At 51.0% G+C, this 9,588-nt stretch overlaps 1 protein-coding gene across 3 annotated transcripts in view; it reads right to left on the bottom strand.

Annotated features, from left to right (window-relative positions):
• Positions 1–1,602: 1,602 nt before the first annotated feature.
• The window catches only part of KIF13B (kinesin family member 13B), a 120,446-nt gene continuing 112,460 nt past the window's right edge, over positions 1,603–9,588 (bottom strand). For all 3 annotated transcript variants that reach the window (XM_069011851.1, XM_069011853.1, XM_069011852.1), the window contains 2 exons: positions 8,391–9,369; positions 1,603–5,992 (listed from right to left, as the gene is read on the bottom strand). In XM_069011851.1, coding sequence (XP_068867952.1) covers positions 5,700–5,992; positions 8,391–9,369 — 1,272 coding nt within the window. In that variant the 3' untranslated portion in view covers positions 1,603–5,699. The remainder of the gene's footprint in view (positions 5,993–8,390; positions 9,370–9,588) is intronic.

Raw genomic sequence — 9,588 nt, 5'->3', positions numbered from 1 at the left:
AAGGCAACTCAGGAGGGCTGCAGGTGATGAATATTGGACTTTAGGGGTGGAAACACCTTTCAAACTGCTCCTTGTGCCTCTCAGACATCAGAGGGGGATAACATTTATCTTAACCCTCCCCATCATCAGCTGCCAGAGCTGCTGTGTTTGCAGAGGGAATTTCCTGGAGGGAGGAGAATGGGGATCATGGAATCCCAGAACGTTTTGGGATGGAAGGGACCTCAACGCTCATCTGGTTCCCCCCCGTGGGACACCTTCCACTGTCCCAGGCTGCTCCACGTTCCATCCAACCTGGCCTTGGACACTTGTAGGGATGGGGCAAACACTTCCAGGGGTGTCTGTAGCTACCCTGGGATGCTGGATGAAGCCCTTCTTCACAGCTGAAAACCAGGAAAAGCTCCACTGGGAGGTGTTTAAACAAAACAAGAGGAACAAACCCACACTGGAGGCCTGTGCTTTGCAGAGAAGCTGCACTTCCAGCCCTTTGTGCCTGTTTTGGTGGGAAAGCAGACTAACCAGGGAAAAAACAGTAATTTGTCACAGGTTGGTGTCCAAAGGTGAGCAAAACCCCCTTGGAAATGTGCCCAGCTCGTGGGAGGGCAGCTCCTCTCTCCACTCAGGTGAAGCCCAGGGGCTGCTGCCTCCCATGGCAAAGTGTTTGAAGCCAAGCGGGGCCAAAGGAAGCGGCATTAATTTGAAGGAAAATGGGGGGAAAGGTGTTCTTTGTTCGTTTTGGGGGTTTTTAAAAATGATTTTCCTGCTCTTTTTGATCGGAGCCTTTTCAAGCCAGCTTTGGCTGGAGAACAGAACGTGGCAGCGCGGGGAAGGTGCCACAGCCACCTTCCGGGAAGAGCGAGGTTTGAACAAAGTGACGCTGCTTCAAACAGCTCCTGTGTTTCAGCCAAAGAGGGTTTTCTTCTTTCAGAAGGTAAAACATAAAAGGGAAGTGGCTTTAAAGGAAAAAAAAAAGCTGTTTTCGTGTGCTGATTGCAAGACAGCGCTGATAAAAATATCCTTTGCTCACTGGGTTTCAGTGGGGATGGGGAGATCAGCGCAGCGTTTGTTGCTTTCAAAAAAAGCCAAGATAAACTAAAAAACACAAAATAATCCCAGTCAAACCCTGCCTGTTGTTTCCAACATGAAGCTGTGTCTGGGAGAGAAAAGGTGGCAAAGAAAAGGAAATCGTGTGGCCCAGGCAGGGGTTTCAAGGACATCATGGAATGTTGAGGGGTCTCATCAGCCCAAGGCCTTTTTGGCTGGCAGCATTGGTTGTGGCAGTTCCCTGAGGTATCGACCTCCCTACAGACCAAGCTGGAGCAAGGCAGGAAAGTCCCTGGGATCCTCATCCCACTGTGGATATTAGGAAAAAATTCTTCCCCAAAAAGGCACTGGCACAGCTGCCCAGGGCAGTGCTGGAATCACCATCCCTGGAGGGATTGAAAAGCCACGTGGCTGTGGCACTTGGGGACATGGGTCAGTGGTGGCCTTGGCAGTGCTGGGGAACTGCTGGACTCAATTTTGGAAGCTTTTCCAACCGAAACTATTCTGATTCTAAACATTTTGGTGCCACTATCTGGAACAACAAAGCTCAGACGTCCCAGCTCTAAAGAAGACGTTTATTCAGGTCCTGCAGGCGGCATCGCACGCATGATACAATATTACAGTCATTTAGTATGGTACAGAAATAATTAAAAACTTTACAGCTCATTACAAAGTCTCTTTGGATTTCAGCTCATTTAAAGTACACAGAGCCACTGCAGGGTCTGACCCTGGCAGGGACACACGAGCTGGGACCGGCTCCCAGGGAACCCAACAGGATCAGGGTTTGGGAACGGTGGAGAGGGCAGAAACCAAAGATGGAGACAGGAGATGGAGGAACAAGACACTTGATCATGACCCCACTCGGGGTGTTGTGTAGTGTGACCAGCCCACACCGTTCCTCACCGCCTCATTCCCTAAAATCCAGGCACCCCGAGGCTGCCCCGGCTGCTGGCCCCGGGATAAGGCACTGGGAAAATGGAATCTTGTGCAAAGAACTGGAGGAACCGGCGGAGGGACAGCAGGAGCATCACCACGGACGCGGCTCCGCAGGGCACGGACGGGGCTGGACAACACCCAGGCCCTGTGCGGGTGGGGTTCCAACCACCATGGGGAGGAATGAGGGAGTTCTTCCTTCGTAGGAGAGCACAGGGGTGTTGAACATTCCACCCCAGCCACAGACAAAACCCTCTGCTTAAGGACCCGGGCGGTGTCACCACACAGAATTTGCTTCTGTTCGCTTTCCTCAACCAAACAACGTCAGAGAACAGCAAAGAGCCAAAGCCTCGGGGTGAACGGGCTTGATTTTGGACATGGAGGTGAAAACACCTCAAGAGCTCAATCTAACACAGGAAAAAGGCGTGGCCTGGCTTGAGAAAACCCAGAAAGTCCCTCTGAGAAGCCTCCTCTTGGCTGTCTCGGCGTCAGGGACACCCCGTGGGGAGGAGGGACCCCCAGCCCTGCGGACATGGGGGTGGCTGGAGCCTTTCCAACCCACCAACACCATCTTCCAAGAACCCCAGACCCACCCACAATTCAGGGACGCAGCCAGCAGGACTGAACCCCCGAGAGACACCAGAGATGAGACACTCACTACAAATTACACTTTCCTGCATTAAATCTTCTCCTTCCCTGTATAAAGTGCATGAAAACCTTGGAAAAATATGCATAGCTATTCACACACCAGCCTCAGTGCTAGGCGGTTCCAGTTAAGAGCACCTCCTCCTTTAGGCTGAGAGTAGAGTTTTTGTAATATTATCAATATCTATGATTACCTCCACGATGGTTTTTACCTCTTTTCTGGTCAGTTGGCTTAGCTGGGGTGAAGTAACAGATGGCTTTGAGTAACAGAACGTGCCACTCGCTGTGCCAGAAATTTGGGAAACACCTTTAGAAAAGACCTCACGTGCCCAGGAAGGCTGGGAAGGAGCAGGAGAGAGTCAGGGAATCCTCCAGGAACACCCTCACGGCCAAAATTTCTTTGGCTTTCTGGAGCTTGTCCTGCATCAGGGTGACTTTAGGGTGGAATCTGAGCAGAGGTTTTGTTTCCGAAGTCAAAGGAGATGGTGAAAACCAAGAGAGCTCTGAGCAAGGTCCTCCCTCCACAAAGGCACCGTGGGTTCCTCGTGCTCCTCATTCCCACTGGATTCTTGGAATCATCCCAGTCCTATTGGAGAGATTTCCTCCTTCCAGGACAAGTTATCCCAGAGGAGGCAGCAGCTGTGGGCTGCTCAAACCACCCTTCACACCCCTCTCCATGGTTCTGCAACACAGCTGAGGGCAGGAGGAGAAGGAATCCAGCCCAGAGCAGTCGGATCAGCCTCCGGCCACGTGTCCCGGGTGTGCAAACACCAAACCAGGGTCAGGGCTGGAGCACAAACAGGCCAGAGGAGTTTATAATCAGCAGCAGAAACAGGGAACCATCAACCCAGCTCCTTCTGTCCCTCCCCCTCTCTCCTGCAGCCTGGACACCTTTCCATGGGCCGCGTTGAAATCCTGGATTCCCAGACAGTGGTGCAAGAGAAGAGGCTTCAAAAGGACTTGGAGGTTCTTCCCTTTACATCTCCCCCCAAAGGGGCCACCGAGCAAACATGGAGGAGTTTTAAAGACATCCCTAAATCCAAGTATCTGAAATGCTGAGACTAAAACCACACAACTCCGGGGAGGGGCTGTTTCACATCAGCTTCTTCCGGCAGCACAGGGGAACAAAGTGCAATTAAAAACACGGTCAGGGTGGAGTTAAGGGAACCAACAAGGCAGTGTAAGAGGCATCAAATTAATTAGTGGGTGCTCTTTCATCAGCAAGACTCCTCAGACCCCCAGAACAAAGCGTTTCGTTGCGTGGGTTGTGTCTATAAAACCAGTTTTAACTTTAAAACCCGGGATTTCAGCATCCGAATTCATTACTACCAAATTCCTCCCCCATCGCGGCTCGGATGGACAGGAGCTTCGTGCAAAGGGAAAAGAGGGAAAACTGTACACTAAAAATATCTTTAAAAAGCTGCTCTGTACATTTTATATTAAGATTTCTTGAGGAAAATTTAGGGAACACTGAAACTACTTACACCAAGCTGGAAGGATACACGAATCCCTGGCAGTTCTACGCGGGCTGCATCGGAACCCAGCCCACTTATTTCTGCTACAGATTAGTTTCTATTTTAATTTTATTCCTTCTGCATAAATGATATTAATTACAGTAAATCAGCATAATTATCTCCTTCGCTAAGCATCCCTATCTCCTTTGATGCCAACAGAGCTTTCCCTTGGACCTCGGAACCAGATGGTTTAAGGCACTTGGATACCCACGGGCAGCGACGGGAGAGATATTGAAGTTTAATCATTAATTTAGCATCCTAAATAGTCCCCACGTAGCTAAAACATCTATAGCTCAGGCTGTCCAATCCCCCTATGATGACTAAACAAGATATGAACAGCTCAGGATAGAAAAATCTGTGGCTTTTCAGGATTTGATAGGAAAACGAGTGTCGGCCGATCCGTGCACGGACACACGGACAGGGATACGTCCCCTGGGCCACAGGCAGCTAAAAACCAGCCACAAATAAAATCAAGTTTTATAAAAGCCAGCCCAAAGCTCCCCCTTTCCAAGAGAGAGGCTGGTTTTGGGGACGACAGAGGCACCTCCTCTTTGGATCGGCGCTCGGGATGGTGCTGGGAGAGCTCCTCTGTGCAGCGCCGGGCGGGGATGATTGTAAAGCGCGAACATTTCACGTTTTAAAAGAATAAATAACAATAAATAGACTGGATTGATCCTGTTACAAGGGCAGCGACCCCCTGCTTGGCAAAATTCCGAGTGTCTCCAAAGGCTGGGTGGGAACAGGGAAGCACTTCAGTGCGGACACCTCTGCAAAAATCCTCTCAGCCCACAGGGAGGAACCAAGGAGAAGGTCCTGCCACTCTGGGGCAAGTGAGAGAGGGGATCCTGTCATGGGGAGAGCAAACATTAAAAGGATCAGAAACAGGACAGAGTTGGCCACGGGCTTTCTCCCATTCCCAACAAACCAGCTGGGAAGACCATGCTGATTTCCACAGGAGAGTGGGATAACAGGGCAGTAATCCAAACAGGCACCAGCCCAGCCACATAACCCAAGGGCTGCAGCTTTTTTAAATCAAAGGACTTTGAGGGGTCTCTATCTCCAAACAAAGTTCTACTTTCACTTCTCTGCCTGTCTGGAATCATTCCCACCTTGCCCTTTCGTGGTGGATTACGTGATACTGACACAGCTCTTATGGAATTGCAACAGAGCTGTTATTCTTGTGGAGGTTCTTCGGGAATTGCCCTGCGCTCCAAGGGAAGCGCCGGTGCCTGGGGAGGATTTTGTGGCTGTTGGGAAGCTGTGCCATGGTTTGACCAATTTTCCTCTGGAAGGAGGAAGAGAAGGAGCTCATTACACCCACCCACCGCTGTGCGCCGGCCCCGGCTGCCGTTGGTTACCCCCAGAAACGTCAGGACTTGGGACAGGAAACGAAGGATCCAGCACCATGATGAGGCAAAGACTTATCGTGTCAATAACCCAGAGCAGAGAGAACAAACCCTTCATTAGTGTTTGCCACCAGCTGGAAGATGGGATGGTTGGTTTCGCTTCCCGAAGCTGCCGGCTCCCCCCGGCCGCGTCCCAGGGCGTTTGCTGGGCTGGGATCTCTCAGTTTGCCCAGGATTTCCTGTTCTCTGCGTTTTTCTGGCTCTTCTCCATTCGTAGTGTGGATCCTCCTTCTGACTTGGCCAAGGCTGTGAGGGAGGCCAGGTTGGAGGCTGACCCGGAGAAGTTCCCGCTCCTCCTGTTCTCCGCCCCGGCCGCTCCCTGCAGCCTCAGGCCGGTGCTCCGGCGCCGCGCCGGGCCCGAGGCCTTCCTGACCCTGCCCGGCTTCACCAGCAATCCATAGCCTGGGTTACACCTGAAATACTGCTTCCCTCCGATGGAGCCGTCGTTCTTACCTGGGACAAGAGAATCAGGGAATTACGGAATGGTTTGGGATGGGAAGGACATTAAATCCCATCCCGTTCCAACCCAGACAACCTGGCCTTGGACATTTCCAGGGATCCAGGGGCAGCCACAGCTTCTCTGGGCTGCCTGTGCCAGGGCCTGCCCACCCTCACAGGGAAGGATTTTTTCCTACAAAATGGGGTTTATTCTGTGCAAATTGGTGCTACTGCACCCAGAGAAGGAGGCAAGGAAAAAGTGCTGAGAGGGAGAACGACTGTTCCCTAAAAATGCACCATGGAAGTAAAACTTCCCTGCTGAACCCCAGCAAGGCCACTGCATGGAGAGTGACTCTGAACGGGACGGGACACTCCACCTTGTCCTTTCTTCCCACTCATTATTCAGAAGAACTCCATAATTTCTCCCAAAGTGGTAAATCATCTGTTCCATCAGCAAGCTATCAAGAAGGAAGGAAAACCAGACATTTGAAAGAGCTTTTGGCTTTCTGAGCTGATGTTTGAAGTGGAGGATTGTCACTGTTTCCATGTCATAAACCCCCCAGAGAACAGGAAGGATAATTTCTCTGTGCTGGTGCTGTTGAGATCTTTCTATTTCTCCTTTTAGATCATTTAAAACTCTCAGGATCACTGTTCAGGGATTGCTCCCATCTCTAAAGGGAATGTGGAAAGATCCAACAGCTCTTTAAATGACATAAAGTCACCTCTTTGGCTTTTGGGGTGTTTCCTTCTCCCTTCCACCCTCACCATGTTGGGTCCAAAGTACCCTGACATGGCCAGGACTTGGATTTCCCTGTCCTGAGAGTTCTGTCCCTGTTTGCAGCATGACAGAGTGTGCCCATACTCCCCAAGTGAAGCTCCAAATGTGCAAGAAGCCAGATAGGCTCCAACAAACCAGGGTCTTAATCCTTGTGGAAATGGAAGGGGGGAAAAAAATTCCAGCAATGTCAGCAGCTGAGTCCTCAGCAGGCCAAAAATCTCCTGACTTTTCCATGGAAGCTGCTGCTTACTGGGATGTGCAAACAGAATTAGCAGTGGAGCAGCCTGACAGAGGGAAGGTGACCTTCCAAAACTGAAATGAATCTGTAAATATGTATTTATTTTTTTTAAATGAGGCACAAATTCAGGACTGAGGAACTACTGCAGCTTGCAAAAGGATCAACAGCTCCAGTTTGCTTTCCAGGATGGAAAACTCCAGAGAGTTTTCTGAAACCTGCTGGGAAGTCACTGCCCAGTTCAGCTCTGATGAACACACCATGCAGAGGGAAGATACAGGAGCTCTGGATCCTGAACAGTTCTGCTGGATGAACTGCTCCAGTGCAGGGAAATGTGCAGCAGGGAGCAGCGTGGGCTCCCTGGGATGTGCTGATTCACCACCCAGCCTGGGAATGCTGCACTTGGCTAAAAGGATTGGAATAAGGAACTTTATGTGCCCTGGGTAACCCAAATCCTCTCACTGCCACTGTGCCTCTCCTGGATTTTCCACTGGTGCGCCCTGCCTTCCCCCAGTCCTGCCTGCTCCTGGAGAAGAAAGGGGTTGGGAAGCCTGGACTCCAGCAGGGATCAAATCCCAGCCATCATCTTCCTTTCCTCTTGTGCTGGGGACACCCTATTCCCACACCAACGACACAGGAACAGCAACAGCCTCCCCAGGAACTGCACCCTGGATTCCAAAAAATCATGGAAACCCTAAATTCTGGGAATTCCACAGCTGTACAGCTAAGAGTCAGGCAGGGATGACAAATAAGATGGTGAAAAAACCCTCAAATTATCTGTACGAGCTGGTGGTCAGTGGATGATTATTTCCCACTGCTTTTCACACATATAGGGGGTGTGTATGTATATATATATATGTATAAAAATACACTACATACACACCAATATTTTTTTTGCAATTTTAAAGCTGACTTTCAAATAAAATCCTATTACACCTCTTAATACCTATTAAGAGCCCTTGCAGCTCATTCAGCCTAAATGTCCCTTGGATCTAAATCCCACAACTCCTGTTGTGCTTTGAACACCCTCATCCTCACAGCAGAAGCCCAGAAGAGAATCGATGGACACAAGGCCTGTCTCCTGCAGCTACTGCTTACCAAACTGCATGGAAAAGGAATCCTGATTCCTGCTTCCAGTGTGAGAAGCCAAAGAAATGACTGAAAAGGGACAGTCAGGGGTCATAAAATGGTTTGGGATCTTGAAGTGGTTGGAAGTGAGAGCAGGTTTGGGAAAAGATGACAGCAGGGAAGACCTTTTACATTTCCCTTTTCAAAATGCCTCCAGCAATGGGCAATAAACCTCCCAGTGGGTAATAAACCCCCAAAAAAGCAGCTCTAGGATGAGCTCTACCAGCTGGGACACACCAGCTGCTTCCCACCTGATCCAGGGGATGTTTTACCTGAAGGCAAATCCAGCTCGACACCAACCCACGTTCCCTCCTGGAAGTCTGTGGGCCCGATGTATCTCACGGTGCCCGTCTTGTTCGTGCCAACTGTGACATATTCTCCCTCCTTCAGCCACTCGGGAATTTCGTTGGCATCTTCAGAGTCAGAAATCACCTCCAGTTTTTCCTCTGCTGTCTCTGCCCCGTTGTGGTTCAGTCCACGGGCACTGGACGTGCTCTTTTCTCCTTCCCGCTGCTCTTCTGTGCCCAGGGAACTCGTGGGATCTGATCCCAGCATGCTGGTAAAGGATCTCAGCTCCGATGTCTTCACTTTCTGGATTTTGAAGGGGGAGGCCGCAGCGCTGGGCTGCTCGGGATGAGCTTTGGGAAACCCCAGTTCTGAAGCCCCAGAAGCTGTTTCCTTTTTCCTGGCTTGTCCTGCTGACTCCACCGATTGTTTGGATATTGACTCCTTCGGAGTGGAGGTAGAGAGAAAGGGTTTTGCATCAGTGGCTGCAGAGGCATCGTTCCCCTGCTTGCTGGGATAAGAAGTGCAAGACTTTCCGTTCACTTCGTGGCCGTCCCTTGGTCTGGGGGAAGCACCTGGAAGGCTGAAGGCGGGGGGATTCTCCCTCTTTGTGCCCAGAGAGCTCTCAGAAGCCCTGTCCAAGTGTCCCTGCATGTCAGAAGGGACTTGAGCCACTGCAGGAGCTGAGGAGTCACTCCCTGCAGGTGTTGGACCTCCTGGCTGAGCCACAACATCACTTCCCGCTGCCAGGGCCTCAGAGAGGGTGGCTGTGGAGACACTGTGGGAGAAGTATCCGCTGGAGGCTTCACTCAGGGGGCTTGGAGGTCCCTCCTGGCAGTCCTGGGCCTGGGTGTCCCCCGTGGGCTGCTGCAAAGGCACTTTGGGTGTCTTCTCCAGACTCTTGTCCACCTCGGGCGTCTGCGCCACGGTTTCCAGCAGCTGCTTCCCTGCTTCCTCTTGGTTCATCTGAAACACAGGGGGAGAGGGAATGTGGGGCTCTGTTATCCAAAATATCTGAGTAAAAGCACTCATACAAGACCTCTGGGAAGCACTAAGGCTTTGAGCTTTATCTAAATCCCTGTGTAGCTGCAATCTCGAGAAGATGGAAGCTGATCCCAAGTCAGCCCTGCCAGCCTGGGAGGATTGTCAGCTCCCTCCTTGCATTAATAAGGGAAGTGTCAACCC

The sequence above is a fragment of the Aphelocoma coerulescens genome, chromosome 3 (genome assembly GCF_041296385.1).
Source record: "Aphelocoma coerulescens isolate FSJ_1873_10779 chromosome 3, UR_Acoe_1.0, whole genome shotgun sequence".
Lineage (NCBI taxonomy): Eukaryota > Metazoa > Chordata > Aves > Passeriformes > Corvidae > Aphelocoma > Aphelocoma coerulescens.
The sequence above is the reverse complement of the archived record's forward strand: the minus strand, read 5'-3'. Positions and strand labels throughout refer to the sequence as shown.